Below are 23044 nucleotides of genomic sequence, written 5' to 3'. Positions count from 1 at the left end.
TTTCTAAAGAAGACGGCGAATCAGATGAGGACACTAGTATATTGCCCCGGGACGAAGAGGAAGAGATACCAGTTCCACAAACTACTGAAGTTAATCATGTCGACAATTTCGAAGTTCGTCGGTTTCTGCCTAATACTCCCCATGATTCCCTCTTATTTGGATACTCCAATCCAGAGAATGAACCAAGAGCAGAGAATGTCAGTCACAGTCGACACGCACTCAGTGAAGAAAAAGATAATAAGCAAGAACATGTTGGGGATCTATTCAATGATGAGGAGACTAAGCCTCTTTCAGATCTTGTTGATCCTAGCTTGACGAGGATTGCTTTAGATATGATTGAGAGTCATGAACCATATCTTCAGGCTGCAGAAAGCGTTGCTGACCATGACAGGGCTGCCCTGGTCCCAGAATCAAGCGTGGAGCAAGTTGATCTTGATAATGAAGATATCGAAATATTGGAAGAAATGACTACATCCAATCCTCCACAACCTTCCCGATCGAGTGGTTCTCTTATTAACGAGGAGAGTTCGGTGTCTACTAACCACCCTCCTCTTGACAAGGAGTCGCCAATTACTACTAAGCCTCTAGTTGACATTACTCAGTTTTTGCCCCCCACACCAAACGGTCCTAAAATTAGCTCAGCAAAGGATGTTAACCCATTTTATTCTGATGATATGCAACCCCCATTGAGTACCTATCAGATGATTTCCGATACTGTAACAAGACGTTTCCGGGACGTAAATATAAATTTCTCTTTTGGTGATAGTTCTAATGCTGTAGTGGAAATTGCTTCAGAGGAACCTCAGCCAGGCAAGAATGACACTAATGTTCAAGAAGAAGTCTTTAATCCCGACCATCATAAAACTATTGACATTTACGAACTAAGCTCAGATGAGGAAATAAATGACACGATGGATGTTGATACGTCTAGGGTAGAGAACTCATCTGAGCTTGCTTCTCGGACATTGGCTCTATTCTCACAGTCTTCCTTGTTTTCCAATGTTAAGACAGAGCAGATTACAGATACAGACGATTCCTCGCATACAAAGGTGGCTGGTAACGATCAGGCGCTTGCCCCATCGGCACCTGTACATTCTGGTTATTCTAAGGATAACAAAATTCAAAATAGCTCCGACGTGCAGGAACCGTTTAATCTCGAAGAGTCTCCTGCTCCAGTCCCAAGCCCCGATAAGTTAGAGAACAAATCCAAGGTAGGTTCGTTTCTCAATGAGGAGAGTGCAGCCTACATAGCTGCCGATGATACAAGCAAAGCTCCGTTTGTCGTTAATACTGCTTCTCATGAAAAGTCACCACTTGTGACATCAGCGGAGATTTCTGAGAGTTCTATTTCTGCCGTTGATTTCAAAGAACATGCTGCAGATGAGTCTACTGAGAATCTCGATCTCTCTACCGCTGAATCTGTTGGCAGCCATTTTGTGAACCGTTTAGAAGCCCTTTCTCCAGAGCCCGTAATGGAATCGATGGAAAAGTCTTTTAAAAGTAGTTTGGAGGCAGAAAATTTACTTGAGAAACCGATTGAGCCTGTAGCCGGTAGTGATGAGACGGTGAACATCTCTGGAGGGTTTCCAAGCGAGGAACTTTCTGATGGGCATATGGATAATGCTGACATTTCAGTTGTAGATTCTGCTGAAGTGGTACTCGTAATCCCAGATGACAATGAGGATTTGGATGAAGGGCACGTAAAGGATTCCGTGCACTACTCTACTGAAGAATATTATACGAGCCCCGTAGGAAAAAAATCACCTGTTCAACCTGGAGATGATCTGGCATTTTCCGAGAATCCTATAGATGCCCCTGCTGAAGTTCTGAGTGAGAAACAAGACCAAGAGTCTTACGAGAAGACTATTGAGGACATGCAGGAAGGATCTATTGGAGGGTTTTCTAGTGCATTGGTAGATATGCCAGTTGAGAAGCTTGCTGAAGAGCCCTCTGAAGGGTCGCTAGAGAGGCTGGTTAAGGAGCCTGTTGAGGAGCCTGTTGAGGAGCTTGTTAAGGAGCCTGTAAGAACTTTAGATACTAGTGGGGATTCAAAATCGGGAGATGACAGTTTCCAGCAGTCTGTTCAATATTTGCAAAAACAAACTGGTGAGGGACTTTTAGAGAATTTCTCTGTGCCTATTGATGAAGGTGCTGACCAAGAAATGAAGAAAGAACCTATTGCACATGAAAGTTCCGAAGGACCCCCTGGAGATTCTCCCATGCCCACTAAAGCACCTGGCAAAGAGGTTGTGCTGGATTCTACTCTTGACTCCGTTGTACGCAAGCCAGGGTCTACGACTAAAAAGAGCAAAAAGCGAAAGCCAGTTTCGGAGCCGACTGTGACCCATGTCAGGACCAGGGCTAGGATTTTAAGGAGTGGGCGTCGTTACGAAGAAGGCGATGGTGTTGAGGCAGATGTGCCTGCTGCTCCAGTGGTCAATCACAATTCAGATATATCCGTTGGTGTAACCCCTAATGACATCGATGGGAACATCACGATGGAAGAGGCTTTGAGTGTAGAAGAGGATAAGCCCAGGAAAGGACGAAAGAGAAATTTTGAAGAGTCTTCACAGGTACTGGAGACACATCTCAAAACTGACCATACCGAAAAAGATGCGAACGAAGTTAAAGAGGAGGCAAGCTCGCCAGATCAGAAGAAGCTTAAGAAGCCTGCTCGGTCCTCAAAGACCCGTAAGCGCAAAGTTAACCTCAATCGGAAGAATTGATTACATCCGAGTTATTTATTGTATCTACAAATAGTAAATTATTGAAACTTTTATAGTCTACTGGGTAAGAATCACATTTTCAGCACTCTTTAGCAGATGTAATGAGCCGCTCCAAGTGTTTGTCCTATCTTATCGGGCTCGGCGATCGGCCGTCTATGCTTTGCGATAGTGCCCTTTTTATTCTTCGGGCTGTGCTATTTCATAGACCTATTTGTTGTGTGGTTATCTGATTTCATTGATAAGGATACAATGACTGTAGTCCGGTGGAGAAAATTACCTGCATCATCTATTTCACCTTGAGGCCAACAAACAACTCAGTGTCGGCTTTGATATCCAGAAATACATTCCAACTTTTTTTCATGTTCCATTAGACCTGTTTCTATTCGACTGGTAAAATATTAAGTATAAGAAATAGTCAGATAGCACATCTGCAAAAATATAACGTCACAGACAGGACTCGAACCTGCGCGGGCAAAACCCACTGCCTGGCTAACTTGCATGTATAGCAGGGCAACGCCTTAAAACCACTCGGCCACTGTGACTTATTTGTTCAGTTCCAATTCGGACTACCTTTGGTGTCAAGCTTTAGGTTAGGGTTTTTATCTCATCATTGCAGCTTTTTGAGCATAATAGTACCTAAAATTTAGCCAGATCCTTAATTTTATTGATTTTGATCTATCCCATCATTTATCACAATATATTTCTATAAAAATATGCTCAAATATGAAGCTAGCTGTCAGTGATTTTCCGAAGTGACGGTAGCATCCCGTGGCAATTTATAAAAAGATACCTACCGTATCTAAAGTAAATGTCTACGACCAGATATTTAAGAAAACTGGCGTCCTGGTGATGCGTGAACTGGTGGCATTTAAATTGGTTGGGCTTTAGAAAGTGATTATATGGTTGCTAATTTAGTCACCCATGTTAATGTGTAAGATAGACAGTAGCAACTATGCATGGCGATAATCAATTTCTCGGGCCAATCAAAATAACTAGTTACAAAACAGCATATAAAACCGGAAAAACTGTGCAGGAATGCATGCACCGGAAAATCCCCAATTAATAGGTGCTGTTGGCTTTGGAAATGGAGGGTTGACAACAGGGTGCATTCACCGGTCTTCATATTAACATATATAGGGGATATAAAATTTAAATTTGGTTGACAGTGTGGAAGATCTCAAGAGACTCCTTGATACGAGCAGACATGGTCTTCTCACCTTCACGAACCCAAACTCTGGGGTCGAAGTACTTCTTGTTGGGCTTGTCCTCACCGTCAGGGTTACCAACTTGAGACATGATGTAGTCCTTCTTCTTAAGAACGTAGTCACGGATACCAATCAAGTAAGCGTATTGAGTATCAGTATCAATGTTGACCTTAACAACACCACGTTCAATAGCAGTGTTAAATTCTTCTTGCGAAGAGCCAGAACCACCATGGAAAACAAGGTAAAGAGGGAATTCCTTACCGTTGTTAAGTTGCTTCTTAGCATATTCTTGGTGGTTTCCGAGGAGCTCGGGTCTCAACTTGACGTTACCTGGCTTGTAGACACCGTGGACATTACCAAAAGCAGCGGCAATAGAAAAGTTAGGGGAGACAGAGGAAAGGGCCTTGTAAACCTCGAAAATGTCCTCGGGTTGGGTGTAGAGTCTGGAAGAATCAACACCAGAGTTATCGACACCATCTTCCTCACCACCAGTGATACCAATTTCCATCTCAAGCCATTGGTTCATCTTGGCAGCACGCTCGAAGTACTTCTTGGTGGTGGCAATGTTGGAAGCGTGGTCCTCCTCAGACAAGTCGATCATGTGGGAAGAAAACAAAGGCTCACCGTGCTCCTTGTAGTAGGCCTCATCAGCGTCGAGCATACCATCCAACCAAGGCAAGAGCTTCTTAGCACAGTGGTCAGTGTGGAGAACCACTGGGATACCGTAAGTGGGGGCAATGGAACGAATGAAGTGAGCGGCAGCAACGGCACCAGCAATGGAAGCCTCTTGGTTAGTGTTAGAAACACCCTTACCAGCGAAGTAAGCAGAACCACCTTGAGAACATTGGAGGATAATAGGAGCCTTGTTATCACGAGCAGCCTCAAGAGCGGCAATGACAGTAGAAGAAGAGGTGACGTTCTAGAATTTGTTAGCCACGAGCTTTAACCACAATTTGCCATTTTTTGAACCCATTTTTAGGTTGGCCGGCTAAATCCAGCACAGCAATGGTATTGTGTTATGCAAAATTAACAGCTGATCTATGATATCATTTGGACATCTATGCACGCAGGGAGAACCAAACCTCAACGCAAACCAGACGAGGCGCTCATATACGCATGCAGGCAGATACTAGGATTTTTCGGACAAATCTCAAATTTTCTAATGCGGACACAGTTTTTTTTTCGTTCGATCCGCCAGCTGAATGCCCAAATCGAATCCAAATTGTCAAGAAAAGAATCAATTGAGTCCCTTCCGTGTCTTACTTACGATAGCAGGAATGGCAAACTTGTGCTTTTGAGCATAGTCAAAAAGCTATAAAAACGTTAGAACAAGTAATTGATAAATCTATACTCTCACGCCGAAGAGCAAAACATGGCAAAAATGTGATGGCCTATCTCACCATCAATTAAACCATGGAGCTCCAATACCGCTGGGTAATTCTATCTATACTCTCAGAAGACTTACATGGCGAACATCATCACCGACGATAACGCCGGACTTTCTCTTAAGAACGTCAGTAGCAGAAGGCATTGTGTTTAGTTTAGGTTTCACCTCAATTGAATCCGTTTCCTAGATTGTTTTTTGTTAAGAAGAATTCAACAATAATAGAAAAGGAAGAAACGTAAATGCGATTGAGATCAGCAGATTGGGACTTTATATATCTTTTCACACACAAAGATTAATCTAGCCTGAGTTCGCACATGGATACACAGACTCTTATTTTGTTACAAAAACCCCAACCTTGGGAAAATTGCTTTTTGTAACTGTCCGCTGCTTGCTTGTTTTCGTTGTAGTTAATGCCGGGTAAGAGTTGGGAGCACAGGCCTTGCGTACCGATAACGGAGGGTTTTCCTACGTCTTCTACTGTTATCTGATAGCGCATTGTCCAATGGTAAACCAGTAAAATTAACATTGTAATTTTGTTGAACCATTCGTTTCCTCATGGTTCTGTTAAAAGTGTTGAAGTCTCTTGTTTGCTTTTCCCACTCTTCCCCCCACACTTCACTTCATCCCCACTTCTCATATGCGGGTAGTCACAATCACGAGAATATTCCGGCTGACCCCATGAAATGCCCGAGAAAAGTGTCGGTATAATCGTCACCTCGTTGTTGTCATATCTTTATGTATCAGTGATATAAATATAACTTATCCGAGCAACCCATTGCCGAACTTTGAGTATTCTCCTGAGTGGGGGTTTTTGCGAAAGGCACGTTCTCTTTCTATATGTTATAATTTATCTATCTCGGATTTGCCGGCCTCGGGGCTGTCCACCCTAACAGACGTACACGAAGGTCGCATGTTATCACTTTTAATAAATGACTTAAGCGGTCCAAATATTTAGTGAGTAGTGACTGTTGATGTCTTCTTAGCTGGGCATGCCTGTCTTTAGGGAGCTGGTGGGCAAGCTAATCGATCTCTTCGGGCTACATCGGATCGCTACATCCTTCATGCACAATACCCCTGAGATGCACTCTTTTAGTTAAAACTCCCCTTTTTCAGTAAATACAGACTAGATCCAATGAACAGGCACCCTGACACCAACCCGATCCATTCATCTGCGACCCCTCATTGCCCGCAATACTTTGCTGACAAATCTCTGTCGCCGACCATTAGGATTAGTTCTGACAGCACCACCATTCTCGGTATTGATCTGGGGTGCGTCAGGTCCGGCATGGGTTTTTTTGTCTGTTGTTTTCTTTATCCCCACGTCAGGTCGTCTTAAAGCAGTTTGGGAATTTGCAGAAGAGTGTCTCTCCAGAAAGAGTGACTCTCTATAGCCATGCTCGGGGACCCCGTCATTAGATTGAGAATCCGTGCCAAAATCAGCTCTCTCACTTTCACGTCTGTCTGAAAATTGATTCCAACCTCTAAACAGCTTTCCTTTATTTCCCCTTAATTTGCTCAGCGGTCTAGCACCAATGGATCCATATTGTAATAGTACAGGGTTACTAATATTGAATGCTTCAAAGTTAGAGCTCACAGTAAATGTATCAATATATGCTTCACCAGCATTGTGGTAGCTAGCCCAGTGAGTGTGAGTACGTATTTTCGTTCCTGATCCTGACATAGAAAGAAACTACCTGCTAATACCCAGACCCTCAAAAAGAGAGAAATCGTACAACAAGCAACTAGCTCTATTTATATCCAGCTTCATATTCTACTTCAGTCGGGCATTAAACTCTGAATTAATGGGTGGCTGCATAAGACAACAGGCTGAATGGGAACCAAAGTCTGTGAGAACAGGTACACCACAGACAGTGCCTGACAACCAACTTTAAATAGACAGCAGGGCAATAGCACCAGCACATGCTAAATCCACAATGCTGCTGAGTACTTTAAATTACTTTAGTTACGCTTGGTATTCTTTCTTCATGCCATAGACAGGCTGTCTATGGCCAAATTTGAGGATTATTTATACATTCAATACATAAAAATCACTGGTGAAATGATATTTTTTTTTATAAACGTGCAAACATTTATTTACGTTTAAGCATCAGCCTCAACAACAGTAGTCTCAAGACCCTTGGGAGAAGCGACGTTGACAGCTTGAACATAAGAGAACAACTTCTCCTTGGCATCCTTCTCATCGTTTCTCTTTCTGGAGATGCGCACTCTAATTCTGTATGGAATGCCCTTGATACCTCTCTTCCAGAGCTCCTTGTTCAAGACAGGGTCAAGACGGACATCGCTGGTACCCATTTGTTGTTGAGCGAAAGCCTTGACAGCCTTAACGGCCTTGGGGGCTCTCTTCTTGAATTGAACACCAAAAACCTGCACTAGTTAGTAAGTGGTCCAATAATAATATGATCGGAAAGAGATAGAGAGAAAATAGGGTAGTCCGTGAGAAATGAGCAAGATAATGATAACCTTCTTTTTATGTTGAGTGTTCTTGAAGGTATTTTGTAGATGGCTATTGGTTGTAACCATAATTGGGGTTGATAATACTGGAGAAGCCGAATAAGTATAAACTAATAAAAACGCACTTAGAATAACAACCAATAGTCCCAGTAACATCTTATATATTCCATGCTAATAGTGCTTGTCGGCTCTTTACTCGAACAATAGTTTGCCGAACTTCATATTCATCAAATCGGGCTCAAATCCATCATCCTACAGCTCTCGACCCTGTTACAGACTACACTTTTCAGCTCTCTTGTAAAAACATACCCTCTTGTGAAGGTGAATGGTGTATTCACGAGTGACGACGTCAGAAATGGCGGATCTTTGCTTCTTGACTGGAGCCATTGTTGTGTATATTATCGATGACCTTGAAAAATCTACAGTGGTATCGAGAAGGGTCGCTATTCACAGTAATGTCGAACTAGAATATGCACGATGTTAACGGAGTCAATTGAGTCAGTTTGTGTCAGAAAATGCGTGAATATTTCAGAACATCTCAATCTAAGATCCAAAAAACTTTCCTAAAAGGGTAAGTTTAGACTTAGGGTCGTTAGTCTTAAGACCTAACCCAGTGACCTTGCTCACGTGATATGAACTTGATTGAATATCGTATAGTAGACGAAACCCTAACATTCATATCGTTGTTAATACATGGAATATAAGCAGTTGACCGCAAAAGCGATATTGATGGGGAATTGTAACAATATTGAACAGCTTCCAATATTAAATGTTCTATCAATAAGCGGCGTGGTTTAATCACGCTAATTTTTCTAATAATGGTAGCCTTAACGGAAGAGATATTGGCTCTTATATATCTCCAAAAGTAGTATAAAGTAATCAAATTCTCTAATAGCTGCCAGGAATCAAGTTGACCTTAAACTTACCACTTGGTCAGCTGGATGATGTTCTCTGTGTCTTGAGCCCCACTGAGTAGAACTGAGCAGTATTGATAGTAGACAGCATTAAATTGCTGATCAATCTATAAAGGCAGTGACGAATGCCACCCCGGCAACCGAAGCACTGCAATGTCGATCTAAATGGGAAACATATACTCTTTGGGCAACATGTAAACAAATTGCAGGCAAGACATCTAGGACCATATTTCAAAACAAATCCTCGCTGCTGCTTCTCTCCATAAATCTCACAGGTACCTGGATAAGTTACACATCGGATACTTTGAATCGGACTACTTGACTAAATTGAAATCAATAGCTGAAATCGTAAATTTTGTGATTGTATCAGGTCATTTTGGTTTAATACAGAAAGGGGCCTGGAAAATTTTATCTCCTCAAAGTCCCAAAGTTTTGGGAAACAGGTAATTATTGTTCAATTCAAATTTGAGTCTAATATAGTATCTGTCTCGCTTACTTTATAGTATACCTTTTCTTTGACTGTCAGTAAATTGGTGCTTCAACAATTACAATGTCCGAACTCTCGTTCGCCAACAACTTTTGGGGTAAAGATGACACTGGAGTCGAAAACCTCCTCCATAGAATGCATGATTCCAAACAAACCTTTGAAGAAATTCAGTCTTTTATCAAGGAGAGAATTGCTATTGAAGAAGAGTACGCAAAGAAAATGCTGGCGTTATCTAGACGTGCTCTTGGATCTGGTGAAATGGGCACCACTCGACACGCATTGGATACAATAAGAATCAATACGGAATCTATGAGTAAATCCCATAGTGCCGCAGCACAGCAGTTTCGGAAAGAGCTTAGTGAACCTCTTGATGCCTTTGCAAATAGCACAAGACAGCGTCGTAAGACTGTTGAGGGGACAGTCGACAAGCTGTTAAGAGCTAAAACGGCGCAAAATGCGGCAGTGGAAAAAGCTCGTACAAGATACGAGTCTGATTGCAATAAACTCAATGGATACCACGCCCAACAGAGTCTTCTGATGGGCCGAGAGTTGGAAAAGAACAACTCTAGGCTAGAGAGAGTTCAAATATCAATCGATAGCTCAAAAGCCGACTACCAAGGATCATTACGAGTTCTAGCAGAAACGATTGATCGATGGAATAAAGAGTGGAAAGAGAGCTGCGATAAGTTTCAAGATTTGGAAGAGGAGCGAATCACATTTCTGAAGTCAAATCTATGGGCCTATGCCAACATTGTCTCGACTGTATGTGTTAGCGACGATGAGGGATGTGAAAACATCCGTGTTTCGTTAGAAAAATGCGATGCAGCTAAGGATATTGAGATCTTTGTCAGAGCAAAAGGTACAGGCTCTGAAATTTCGGACCCTCCAGAATTTGTTAATTTTCTGCAAGGTTACAGTAGAGAGAGTACCACAGGGCAGTTCAAAGTTGCAAACTTTAGAAGAAGGGGAAGTGAAGATGGTTCGAACTTAGAGGTAACCATGACTCAAGAGGAGTACGAGATAAATAGTCAGAATCGTAATGATGTCGTTAGTTCTCGTATGAGTAATGCCAGCACATCGGCTCCCCAAAGACATCAAAGCTACGAGTACGAATCAGATAGTAGGACCACAGCAGTTCCTTCTCTTTCAACTTCAGTCACAACATCTATCCCAGTATTATCTCCAAGTTTAGTTGAGTCTGATCGTTCTGCCCAAACATCGCCCGTAATGAACACGATTTCACCAAATAGTTCTGTTTATTCAAACTCAACATCCATTTCCTCTCAATCTGACATCGCTATGAATGAGGATGATGGGCAGTCTACTGTGAAGAAGAGAACTTGGGCATCTCCATTTGGACGCAAAAGAAGCAAAAAGGATCTTTCTAAAGGGTGGAACTCCTTTTCTCGATCGCATTCTTTTAACTCTAGCACTGATGCAAAAGACAATTCTAGTCCATCTGGGTTTGAGTTTACCAATTCTGCCTCTGCCAATGATCTCACTTTGACCGCAAAATCCGGGGTAGGTAAACAGTTCGTGGAATCCTCACCTTTGACTCCACGTCCCCAACATGCCAATAGGGCTTCGGTTTTGGGAATGGGAGATAATATGTTTGACTTGGGTGTTAATCCTGTAGCAGCCAGAAACGAAGGTAGCTCTAGGAGCCCATCTCCAAACAAAAAGACACTACCGAGAGACGACCCACTTTTAGCTGCTTTAGAGCGATTGAAGGTCTCATCCGCTTCCCCATCACCAGGAAAAGATCAAAGGCCACATTCACTAGTTGCCCCCGAACCAGCATTTACTGCAGGGGAGATGAATGCAACTTCTTCTAAATATTCTCAACAAACGAAACAACTGTTCTCTTACGACGATGAACACGAGCGTCAGCACCGTTCTCAAAGACCCAAATCAAGTATAGATCTGAGATCATCTCAAGTTCCCAGAGCCACCTCCCCTAATTCTCTGATGGGTGGTCCATATCAGATTACAGCCTCTCCAAACACTGTCCGTGAAAGGCCTAGATCTCAATATATTGAGAACTCATCTGAATTCGATGTCAATTCCTACCGCCAGCATCAGCGATCTAAATCCCAGTCTCCAGTTAAAGGTAGTGGTGAGCCTAACATGTTAGATTATCGCAGATCTGCCTCGCCAAATCCTTATAATCAGAGAAGGGCACAATCTCCTCTCCCTGGAAATATTAGGTCTGCTTCTCCCGTTTCTTCTATGCGCAGCTACCAACCTCAAGACTATAGCCAAGGAGATCAATATCACAACTACCAACAACAACCCTCTCAGCAACCATCCCAAAGACGGTCTCGACCACGTAGCAAATCATCTGTAGATATTCGCAACATGAAGCGGGCTGACGCTTATCCAGCAACAACTAGTGATAACCGTCCGGTGATTCGATATAGTAAAGCTGCCTATGATTATAGAGCCGCGATCCCAGAAGAAGTGAGTTTCCGTAAGGGCGATATTCTACTTGTCACAGCGATGCAGGAAGACGGGTGGTGGGAAGTAGAGGTGATGGCTAATGGTAGACTGGGCTTGGCCCCCAGTAATTTCCTTGTCGATGTATAACTGAAGATTGGAGATTTATGATATGATTGTGATTTTTATTGTTTAGTTTATAAATAAATGAATGAAATTTTCTTTGCTTGTAGTTATTAGTCTCTTTTTGTGCTAACTGTTTGTCTAATGAACTTGGCATCCTGCATTGTCTAAGTACATTTCCAGACAACTTCTCCCACAACTAAAATACTCATCTTGATTCGATGTCTAGATATATCTCATTCACAAGCTTGTGAATACAACTTTATGGCTGAGCAAGTGAGACTCCTCTGGCTGTAAAAAGAAGACATACAATTACAAACTTGGAATTACATGCCAGAAGTCCAAAGAGATCGACAAAAACAATGTCAATCCATCATGAAATCATATTTCGACTCCTATACTATATAAGTAATCAATACAGTTCAAGAATTTCAAATTTCATTATTTATATCACCGGCGGTGAGCGTTTCACAAGTCTATACAGGTCAGCTGCTACTGGATGGTTTTTTTTTAGTTCTATTATATACTTTTAACCTGCATATATGGTGCAGAGAACAACGAATGCTACATAGAAACATGACCAAATCGACAAAAACTTATGTAGGACTCAGGGGCAGATTTAGTTTTCCACTTCCCAAACCCAAAGGCTTGTATAATGAAACCAGAGGGTCATCAAACTTAGTCTAATAAAAGTCATCACATGTAAGAGGTTAGCTTATAGGAAACGTACGTCCTCACTGAACCAAAGTCGGCCCGATGGTTTAGGGGTATAATACTCGCTTAGGGCAATGCATTTGTTATCAATTGCTTGAAAACTCTAAGTCGTTTGCGAGTGGTCCCGGGTTCGATTCCCGGTTGGGCCCGATTTTTTTACTCTATTCCTTTCGGTTTTTATTCATGGTTTGGAGTTGCTTGGACATTTTTTTGTTTGTCAAGTTATATATTCTTGACTCCTAGTCGCAAATCATGTGCAAAGCATACCATGTCTAATTGAAGTATGAACTGAAAGTATATTTCCAATCCCTCTGCATTCTTTATTGAGCATTCCTGGTTCTTTTGAAATGGATTGACGGCCAGAACAAAAAGATAAGATAAACTAGAAAAAGTACATACCCCTTACCCATAGACAAAAACAGGCTGGAGTCTGTCCAGAAATAAACTTGATCTACACCCTAGGCCTAAAGAAGCGTAGGCGGATAATAAGGACAGCAAAATGGGATATATGCTTAAAACCAAGAACAAGTAAACTGCCAACAACCAAGTTGCTGGCAGTATTTTATCCGTATGGAAATTTCGGATACTCGACCATTGATTGATCCATAACCAATGCACGGGTATCCTACTGTGTGAATCGAGCTGTGGCACGCACCTTATTGTTTGGCCTGCTTCCCTCTTGAACATATCCCATACCTGTAGTGTGACCTAATTAGTAAGTGATAAACATCAGTCCACAAACATGGCAGAGAGGCTGGCTCTTTTTGTATTGAAACGAATGACGAAGCTAAGGGACTTTTAAAATAAGAGGGATAAGTCTTGCGATAGCATTTTATAGCAACGGATGGTATAAACCAATTGTGTTGCGAGTTAACTTAAGTTTTGAACTTCCTATTGTACAGGCATTGGCTAAACACAGGCAACCTTCACGGATAAAAAGAAGCGGGGGATCTGTACAGCTTGCAGGAGAGGGAACTACATAACAATACATATCGCATTTGTTTTCTGTTGGGAGGCTTAGGAATTATTTAGAGGAAAAACGATCAGTAACTTTAGAGGAATTAGACAATTGAAAAAAAAGGTAACTATTACACCCTTTATATGAAGAGCATTTCAGCATAGCTTGGAGTTATCGTTATTTGAGTAACTTACGAAATCTCCATTAGAGCCATTGGCAAAAAGCGGCCCAGCCAACTTGTGATACATACTATACTCACAACTTATACAACTGAGAAGCATTCGAAACAAATTGAAGGAGTCACGTCACGCTTTTATAGTGTTTTTATCTTGTTTCAACTTTTATTATACCTCTCACTATTTCATCAGCAGTACATCTTAGTTACAAAAGAAGTGCATCGGATTACTTTGGTCAATTACTTCATCAACTGATCAATTTCGGCTTCGCCAAAGATGTCATTCGCATTTTTGACGCTTTTGTACTCGGATGATTATCTTCCAGGTGCACTAGTTCTGGCGCGCTCACTAATTGGCGTTGGCTCAGTCCTTCCTCGCGGTATCCTAATCACCAATCAAGTGACGGAATTCGCAAGATCAGAACTAGCAAAGGTGTATGATCATATTATCCCAGTGGATCCGATTGTAGCCGATGACCAGACCTTTGGTTTCCAGTTATTGGCTCGTCCGGAACTGGCAAATGCTTATACCAAGATCCATGTTTGGAATCAGACCCAATTTTCCAAAATTGTTTTTCTGGATGCAGACACTCTAGTTCTTAAGAATGTCGACGATTTGTTCTCTGATAGATGGTTGGATCATAATGACGATCAGTGTCTGGATCGTATTTCTGCAGCCCCTGATATTGGATGGCCAGATATTTTTAACAGTGGAGTGTTTGTTGCATGCCCCAATAAAAGCACTTTTGAGAACCTCCAGACCAGAGCTCTAGATACATCTGGAAAGTATTCATTTGATGGTGGAGACCAAGGTCTTTTGAACCAATACTTCACTGAGAACTCAAAGTGGAACAGATTGCCGTTTATTTATAATGTGACGCCCTCTACGTCGTATCAGTACCTACCTGCATATTCTTACTATCACTCTCAAGTGTCTATTGTTCATTTCATCGGCAGTACCAAGCCCTGGCAAGGCGATGCTCCAGGAAACCGAGACATGGCCTTCAAATGGAGAAGCATCTATAGACAACATTATGGAGAAAAGCTGTTGGGGCTGCCAGTTAGTGTTACAACTCTTCAGAAGGAAGTGGGAACTGAGTCACTTACTATTAAACCCGAGAGTGAGCCATTGCCCAAAGATCCCAAGACATTGGCTGAAGAGGCTGCTGCTACCGACGCTACAGCGAATGCTGCCAGTGCTGCAGCAGCAGCTCTAGAACGTCTTCGTATCACTTCTTTGAAGGCTAAAACATTTGCGCCAGCAGTTGATAGATGGGATGCAACCAAGTTTACTCCACCTATTGACTCAAAGCCCGAAGCCTCTAACCTTAACATTACCAACTATGACAATGAATGGGATAAACCGAAACCTTCATCTAAGGACGAAGGCTTTAGGTTTCCCAAGTTTGGAGAGCCTACATCTAAGCTTTGGACAACTCCACAACCACCTGTTGAGCGTGTTTATCCTGAAGATCTCCCTCCTGCAAAACCAAAATCTAAACCAGCTTCCAGGAAGAAAGGAGCACAATCGTTTTCTGAGCGCTTAAAAGGTTACGGGTCTAGCTTTAAATGGTCTCATAAGGGCGATGAGATAGATGAAGATGAAGATGAGGATGAAGACGACAACGAAGAACAAGAATCAGATGAAAACAGTGGATTTCAGTTTCCCAAGTTAGGAAAGGCTGTTGTCCGACTCCCATGGGAAACAGAGGATAGACCAAAAGTAGAAAGAGTTTACCCTGAGGATTTACCGCCTCCTGCTCATGACAATGTTGGATCTCGCTATAAAAAGCAGTTCAGCAGTCAGGCGCAACTGAATCAAAGTTCAGAGGTGGTAACAGGTTTAGAGGAATATTCGTCATCGTTGGCCGCTCATCATGATCGTAAAGGAGGTCATTCCGATCACAAGGCACCCACTAAATCGTCTTTGAAAGCACAACCAAAGTCGCCATCCAAACCTCATCACGGGCACCATAAACATGGGCAGTCTTCCGTGCCTGCTCTCACTCCGTCTGCTGCACGGACATTCGTGCTGAAACCAATTCTGAAACACCCCAAGACTCCGATCGAAGGCGTTCCAGAATATAAAGATGGTGAAAGTGAGGGTAAGACAGATTAAACAAAGACTGGAACTCAAGCCCCAGATTTATAAATTAATATATTATAATACGAATATTTGCTTCATAAAATCGTCTGCCCGTATCCTATTTGAACTTCATTAGCAATCCTCTATACATCATTTGTCCTTGACAACTCGGCATCTCCTGTTGTGGCACTGACAGATGCTTGTGCCGCGATTCGACGACCCTCTGCCCAGTTTTGACTCAGTGACTGAAAAATTGAGATATCGCACACCAAAAACTGGCCCGAATATGGATGGACTGCTTGGCCAGGTTCATCTTCATTTTCAAAAAAACTCGTACCCAACTCGGCTCCAGTTAGAGGGGCATCATCTCTTGAGGATCCCGACCTAGTACCACTCTCATTTTGATGACTAGAGGAAGGGGTACCTGGATTGTTCGCATGGTCCTTTACTGGGAAGTTTATCGCAAATGCTATGAGCTGCAGGGAGAGCAGTATAAAATCCCAGACAAATAAAGGGAATTTAGATTCTAGAGCTCGAACTCCAATGAATTCTATTGTCAGTCCTCCTTGCAAATATAAACCACTACTGGGTTTTGGTAAGTCTGACAAGGCGTGCATCAGCACACAAAATGCACTATAAATAAGAATTGACACAATAATCTGCCGTTTATCAAAATTCACTTGTGGCTGAATATCCAATATTAGAGGTGAAAGAAATGTCAACTGAAGGATAGCACCAATAGCAAACCGTAACAAAGATATACTGCGAACTGTTAGCAAATCGCAGACAGGGATTAGCCATGCTCCATACTTACTCGTGCAAATAAATAATAATCAGCTGTGAATAAGCCAGAACATCTACTGATAGTAAAAGATGCCTATCGAATAGACGTTTCCGCCGTAATGTTAAAGCCTGAGAGGGCATAGGTCTCTGTAGGGATTGAATCTGGGGTCAACTGGAAATTGGTGAGACCCTTCGCATATTATAAACAGCCGCGCAGACCGTCGACTACAGCTAAACCTCTATTTGAACTAGTAATACAATAAAGCATCAATAAACAATATACATTAATATTTAAAATCATTCGTTCTCTCATTGAACTCGTCTTCTTGTAGGGTCTTCTCCCCATGTGTGGCGTCTAATCCATCTAAACTATGAGGATCGACACTATCTTTAGCAAATAGAATATCGACAGCTTCCAGGGATAGACCCTTAGTCTCCTTGAAGTAGAAGAAGACAATGAAAAGAAATACAAAGTTGAAGCATGCGAAAATTATGTAGGTCTTGTAACCAATATTCTGAACTGCGACGGGTGTAATCATCGTACAGACAAAGTTGATGATCCAATTACTAGCTGTTGAAAATGAAGCCCCCTTTGACCTCAACCGCAAGGGTAAAACCTCGGTTGGGTAAACCCAAACTGTTGCCTGATAGGTTAGTGTATATTCTCTAGGTAACAAAAGTACATTAAAGGTTGGGTAGTACTCACCTGCATTCCAAACGTGAAGCTTCCCAGATAAACGAATAGCATCGCGGCACCCACACCGGCATATGCTTTCGAACTATCTGGAGCCTGTTGTATCTTATAAATCATACCCGCAGATACAACTAAAGCAATCAGTTGACCCATAGTTCCAATTAAAAATAAGGGTCGTCTGCCCATGCGATCAATTAGATACCAAGGCACAAAGGAAAACACAAACAAAAAGAGATTCAAAAATCCAGACATCAAACTAGCCATCCTAGAAGAGAAGTGTAGTTGCAAGAACAATGTGGTAGTATAGTATATGATGAAATTGACACCATTCGCTTTTTAAGTTACGTTAGTCACAGTTCACGCCATAAAAAATCCGTGTTGATTAGACTTACCTTGCTGAAACATTTGGACCAAACAAGCTGACCACAAACGACGCCTGCTTTGTAAATTGTCGTCCTTGATGAAATCCATCCACGTACCAGAGCCTTCTGTCATCTCAACCAAGACAGCGCTTTTGATTTGATTCAGCAACTCGATGACATGAGGGTCATCTCTCCCCTTGTCAAGCATACAACTGACGACGTCACAAGCATCTTCTTCTCTGTTATTGAGGACCAGGAAACGCGGACTTTCCACAACAACAAAACTAAGAGCAAAAACAGCAATAACAAATACTAGCTGGAAAGCAGTAGGAAATCTCCAAGCAAAACTATTAGTAGTAAATCCTACGCCATAATCAATCCAATAAGCTAACACTATGCCAAAGTTTAACATCGTAAGATACGCACATGCGTACAGTCCTCTACGATTAGCTGGTGTAACCTCAGACTGTAAAATGGGGATCGCAGACTGCTGTAAACCCACGCCGATACCTGAGACAATTCTTGCGAACATTAGCTGCCCCAGTTCAAATGAAGTTGCCTGTAATATGGCGCCAACTATCAAAAAAATCGCACCGAATCCGATACATTGCCGACGGCCAAAATTATCACAAATCATAGATGACAAAAGCCCCCCTAAAAAGCCGCCTACTTCATAAAGTGACACCACTGTACCAACAATAGTACTATTAGGATGGTGAAACTGTTGATTCCATGGGTCTCCATTGATAAATCCTGTCATATTTGTTAGATCAACTGTCATATCTGCTGCTAGAAAATTTACAGCATGACTCACCACCCATAAGACCGTTATCAAAACCTAAGTGCTTCTGTTAGTTGATTATTCAAACTCTTTATCTTGGATTAAGCTATACTCACCAACGGTCATAAAACCCAGTCCGCTCATCAGGGTCATGACCACCAGCATGGATCGCCCTCTCAGTCCGCAACATCCCGATAGATTTTTCTGATATAGACCAATCATCTTGTAAGTAGTATATTGAAGTACAAGCCAACCTCAAACATATTTCTCCAGATTCTATCGCTTTTATAAGTGTTCGTCAAATTTACAATAACTGGAATTAGCTTATGCAAAGAAGTTAAATGTTAAAAGTTGAGATTGGGGTTTATCGCTGGAGATGCCGTACTTGCATAGTGGGGATTTAGCGGGGCAAGTGTGGGGGTTACTAGATGATCTTAGACATATCTCACTATTCCCTGCCTATCAGTGGTAACCCCCAAAACCTTAATTCCACTATCAGCGATTCTCGGAGAGAAAATCCATGAACTTGAGAAAATAGTTCTACTATTAGCCGCTTTCTACCCCCAATTATTTGCATTTACGAAACATTTAGACGATAATTCTTGACCAAAGCGTGTAACCCCCGCTCTCATGAAATGATCCAAGTATCTAACCTATAATGTAATCAATTGCTCACAACATCTCTAAGCTTGTGTCTTGAAGATTGGATTGAGGTGATTGATCCCTAACTTAATGTACTGTGCTCCATTGGGATCACTGTTTAAATGTCATATGCTCATGGAGTTTGCTTTCAAGGGATTTGTAGGTTATATAGCAATGCCATATTCAACTTTTTTTCTAATTTTTACAATTCTTGACACATATGTTTCGAGTTCTCGGGAAAATTCATTCAATTCAATAGCAAACGAATGACAATATTACTGAATATGATAGTAAAAATGCAATAGTGTCGCTGGTTTAAACCTACATTAGACAATATATGAGTATCAATCAATCAATTTACACAGGTTCCTAGACGAGAGTAGTTTGGGTCACAAATCCGGAAGCTAAATATTATATCAAAATAACATGTAATTCTCAGATGGATTAAAAAGTCATAAAATAAGTGACCTAATACAGTTCTGGGCATCTGTTTAGATCAGCAACAGCGTGTATCAAATGACCAAATATCCCGTGCAAAGCAAGATTCCCCATCCGACAAATCACAGGTGAACCTTCGATAGCACTTAAAACCACTAAGCTGTCTGAGGGGAGAGCCATAAGCAGAGATCTTGTACAGCTTTCTTTATTAAAATATGTTATCATCCAATTGAAATTAAACGACTATTTTAACTCCCTTACGATTAGTGACTAACGCGAGAAACTTCGGCATCGAATCTGGAGAGAGCTGGAAATCCTTCAACGAAACCAGCAATGTACCAAAACAGACGAGCAGGATACGGTACGCGATACTTGTTGAGGCGGGGCCTCATCAAAGCATATGCCTCCACAAAATGAATCCCAATAATAGCATAAAGGATCCCCGCCGCTCTGTCTTTTAAGAAAGCACCCAATTGTGGCCATAGCTTATATATGTAAGGAAGTATCAAGTCCGGCGACAAATTCAATACAATAAAAAATGGCATTGCAAGTGCAAAAACAATATCAGGTCTGAAAGGTCGAATTGGCGTGAATGATTTCACTCTAAAAGCTGAGTACCCCAGAGCCCCTGCAGATTCCTTAGCCATAAGAACAAGTGATTGTCTTGCATCGGATAGAGAGCTCATTGCCGGCACAATGGGGATGTTCTCTTGAGTCCAATCCCACCCTTTCTTGCGGTAGTTTAATTCTACTGATTTGAGTGAAATATCAGTCATCTTTATATCATCACTAGATCTATTCAGCTTTACTCCCTTGTGATGTTCAAGATAGTCAAAAAGACTGAACTTGTGATCCTTGTTCATATGCTCAATGATCCTTGATTTTTCTGAATCCGACATTTTAATTCTAAGAGATGGATGAAGAGTCAATGGAGTTGTTCTTCTGACAAGAATTAGACTTCTTATAAGATGTTTGTTCGGAGTTTAGTGGAGTAACTATAGGCCGAATTATGTGGGCATCCCTACAAAATATGGGGTTTACCCCACATCCTCGGCCGGATAAACACCGCTTCGTTGAAAGCTGTCAATGCTTGAAGTAGTGCTGCTGATGGCATCGATGGGCTAGCAAGGCTATCCCGACACATGCTTCAAGCCCGGGAGGCGCGTTGTTGTTAACTTGATAGCATCTTCTAGATCGCACATGAAAACTACTACAGCATGTGAAATAGTACTCAACAGGCATGTGACATTGCCAACACTAAGCATTTGAGCCTGTGTCCAACCACGTCAACTCGACTAACCAGGCAGCGCCTGACCTGAGGTCTCAACAGAACTTAGATAGTGCCGTATATATCTAATACATTATATACACATTTAGTTACTCTGTAACCAATTTTTGAGTTTTTTTTGCTAGACAGAACCCAAGTTGGGAGCTCTTCCTAACTCAGATAATCCACCATTACTGAACATGAATAAGAAAAGATAATAGAATATAAATCATTGCAAGCCGTCATTAAACTTAGTTGGTGGCCTTCTTAGGTTGCTTGTTCTTGATCTCAGTGGTCTTGAGTCCAGGGGGGAGAGAGTGGATGAGCTTTTGAGCCTTCTCTTGGTCCTTGACGACTAAGGTGTAAAGGTATCTGGATCCTCTAATCTTGAACTTGGTTTGAGCAGCGTTCTTCTTGATGGTGGCAGATCTAACGTCCTTTCTACGAGCGAGCTCGAGGAAGAGCTTGATGTCTTTGAGTTCCTTCTGTTACATGGGTTAGTGAACTGTGTAAAGAAATCAGAATCAACCGCATAAAACAGTGACCAGGCATTAAAACTTCGACTGCAATAAGACAGCTTTAATTCGAATCGTACTGCTGAATTATCAGTCCAATATATCAAGAGTACTTACAGGCATTTTTTGATTATTCTTGATTACTTGTGGTAGGCAAATACAAGGTTCACAATGATATTCACTATGTGCGGGAGTATATGCTTCCACGCTTGAGTGCAATTGTTTGAAGTTTGACGGTGAAACTGTGACTTCACTTCCTATTTAGGCAATAAATGATAACTCACGTGATATGTATGATAAAGTAGATTGACCCTGCGTATGCGTATGCAGGGTCAGTACTGCCAGCTTTAAATCATAGCTATCCCTATGGATATGAGTACAAAAAAATAGCTTAATCAGTGCCCGATACGATATTAATAGCTAGCTGAATATTGGCGCAGGGATGGTATTCTAATCCTCTTCTGTGTATTTCTTCTCTAATTCGGAGAATATCCGTATCAGGGACTCCAGACCCTGCAGGGAATTTGCATCTGGGCCAGAATCTGGAGTAAATCTAGAATGTGCAAAATCGATAAGTTTTACTCGAAATAGAACCGGGTGATCTAGGTCTTCCTCGTCCGACTCATCACCTTCCGTTACAGACCTTTTGTATTCTTCAGCTTCTTCAGCCATGGAATTTCCCAGGGCGAGCTTCTGCTCGAACGCATCCTCATCGCCTTCATATATGATCAGCACGCTAGCCGATATCATACGCACGTCAGACGTCGACACCACTTCGAAGATATACTGCAGCTCGTCCAATATATGATGGCAAAGTACCCTTTTTTTTTCTTCATCTATAATTGACTGGAATGGTCCATTATCATTGGGTCGGGTACTCTCACCACTAATATGTGTATTGAGAAACCGTTCCCTGTCAAAAAAATATTCGCTGAACCCCGCAATTACTTCGTCCTGTCTCATACTCCGGCCATATTGCTTGCCATAAGATATACGTTCTTTAGACAATGGATTATAGAGAGACATTCCTGCTATCCGGACCCCTAGGGAACCACTTGTTGTTGTCCTCGACACCTGATCCAACCTCTCCCTCTTTTCTGTAGACGCTTCACTGTCCCACAATTGTGACCCCAATTTTGCATCCAATATACATGGTTGTGTAAATCCATGAAGAGCATTCTCCAATACTAATGTTGAGCTTTTAGAGCTTGTCATATAATTTTGAATTTTTGTGATGTCCTGTGCTTTCTCGGCCTCTTCAACTATCGACTGTAAGGTCCGCAGACTGTCATCGGTTTTAAGTTGCTTCAAATTGCTGGTATTGCCAAAGTTTGAATTTGTTTCTGAAAACTCGCCTTCATACTCTTCTCTGATTGTTTGCTCAGTGAGAGTCCCCATAAATTTACATGTTATATTCAACCACTCCTCCTTCGTAGCAATCGACGTATAGAAGTCTAACTCCTGTTGACAGGTCGGTTTAAGGAACAGCACCCCATCGGCAGACTCCATGGCACCTTCATGACCGGCTGCTTGGATCGTTTCTTTATATGTTACTGAAGACATTCGTGCAATTATTTTTACTCATAGCAATTGAAGATTATATCTCTCGGTATTAATACTAGGTATGTGATTTCTCGTGATGAGCCGCTTAAATCGTGCATGAGGTCGAAGAACATGCCTGTGACTGATACAGGAAATTGGTATCGGTCGACAGACCTAATTATCTTTTAACAAAGTAAATTTCTATTAAGAAAGGTCTCTGAAAATCGAAATGCCAACTTTAATTGATAAGACTATCTCGTCACATTCCAAATCCTTGATTATTGGCTTCAGTGCCCTTGTGGTCGTCGCCACTGGAATCGTACTTGCCACCACCACT

The 23044-nt window shown here is 41.8% G+C and overlaps 8 protein-coding genes and 2 non-coding genes across 10 annotated transcripts; 3 read left to right on the top strand and 7 right to left on the bottom strand.

Moving 5' to 3' along the window:
* Positions 1–3168: 3168 nt before the first annotated feature.
* AWJ20_3602 lies at positions 3169–3268 on the bottom strand (the record flags this gene model as incomplete). Its single annotated transcript has 1 exon — positions 3169–3268. It is a non-coding gene; the product is annotated as a tRNA-Ser (tRNA).
* A 607-nt stretch (positions 3269–3875) lies between these two features.
* Positions 3876–4592, bottom strand: FBA1 (fructose-bisphosphate aldolase FBA1; the record flags this gene model as incomplete). The annotated part of the gene is made up of 1 exon (XM_018880630.1): positions 3876–4592. The coding sequence occupies one exon, from the start codon at positions 4590–4592 to the stop codon at positions 3876–3878; it is 717 nt and encodes a 238-aa protein (XP_018738430.1).
* A 2826-nt stretch (positions 4593–7418) lies between these two features.
* RPL31B (ribosomal 60S subunit protein L31B) lies at positions 7419–7631 on the bottom strand (the record flags this gene model as incomplete). Its single annotated transcript, XM_018880629.1, has 1 exon — positions 7419–7631. The coding sequence occupies one exon, from the start codon at positions 7629–7631 to the stop codon at positions 7419–7421; it is 213 nt and encodes a 70-aa protein (XP_018738429.1).
* Positions 7632–9254: 1623 nt separating this feature from the next.
* HOF1 (formin-binding protein HOF1) lies at positions 9255–11777 on the top strand (the record flags this gene model as incomplete). The annotated part of the gene is made up of 1 exon (XM_018880626.1): positions 9255–11777. The coding sequence occupies one exon, from the start codon at positions 9255–9257 to the stop codon at positions 11775–11777; it is 2523 nt and encodes an 840-aa protein (XP_018738428.1).
* A 723-nt stretch (positions 11778–12500) lies between these two features.
* On the top strand, positions 12501–12613 carry AWJ20_3598 (the record flags this gene model as incomplete). Its single annotated transcript has 1 exon — positions 12501–12613. It is a non-coding gene; the product is annotated as a tRNA-Pro (tRNA).
* A 1261-nt stretch (positions 12614–13874) lies between these two features.
* Positions 13875–15716, top strand: GLG1 (glycogenin glucosyltransferase GLG1; the record flags this gene model as incomplete). Its single annotated transcript, XM_018880625.1, has 1 exon — positions 13875–15716. One exon carries the CDS (start codon positions 13875–13877, stop codon positions 15714–15716), a length of 1842 nt encoding a protein of 613 aa, XP_018738427.1.
* Positions 15717–15826: 110 nt separating this feature from the next.
* On the bottom strand, positions 15827–16300 carry AWJ20_3596 (uncharacterized protein; the record flags this gene model as incomplete). Its single annotated transcript, XM_018880624.1, has 1 exon — positions 15827–16300. The coding sequence occupies one exon, from the start codon at positions 16298–16300 to the stop codon at positions 15827–15829; it is 474 nt and encodes a 157-aa protein (XP_018738426.1).
* A 1217-nt stretch (positions 16301–17517) lies between these two features.
* STL1 (glucose-inactivated glycerol proton symporter STL1) lies at positions 17518–18303 on the bottom strand (the record flags this gene model as incomplete). Its single annotated transcript, XM_018880623.1, has 1 exon — positions 17518–18303. The coding sequence occupies one exon, from the start codon at positions 18301–18303 to the stop codon at positions 17518–17520; it is 786 nt and encodes a 261-aa protein (XP_018738425.1).
* Positions 18304–19646: 1343 nt separating this feature from the next.
* On the bottom strand, positions 19647–20282 carry AWJ20_3594 (uncharacterized protein; the record flags this gene model as incomplete). The annotated part of the gene is made up of 1 exon (XM_018880622.1): positions 19647–20282. One exon carries the CDS (start codon positions 20280–20282, stop codon positions 19647–19649), a length of 636 nt encoding a protein of 211 aa, XP_018738424.1.
* A 1333-nt stretch (positions 20283–21615) lies between these two features.
* Positions 21616–22728, bottom strand: ARG82 (inositol polyphosphate multikinase; the record flags this gene model as incomplete). Its single annotated transcript, XM_018880621.1, has 1 exon — positions 21616–22728. One exon carries the CDS (start codon positions 22726–22728, stop codon positions 21616–21618), a length of 1113 nt encoding a protein of 370 aa, XP_018738423.1.
* Positions 22729–23044: the final 316 nt, after the last annotated feature.

The sequence above is a fragment of the Sugiyamaella lignohabitans genome, chromosome B (assembly GCF_001640025.1).
Source record: "Sugiyamaella lignohabitans strain CBS 10342 chromosome B, complete sequence".
Lineage (NCBI taxonomy): Eukaryota > Fungi > Ascomycota > Dipodascomycetes > Dipodascales > Trichomonascaceae > Sugiyamaella > Sugiyamaella lignohabitans.
This window is presented reverse-complemented; position numbering and strand designations above follow the sequence as displayed.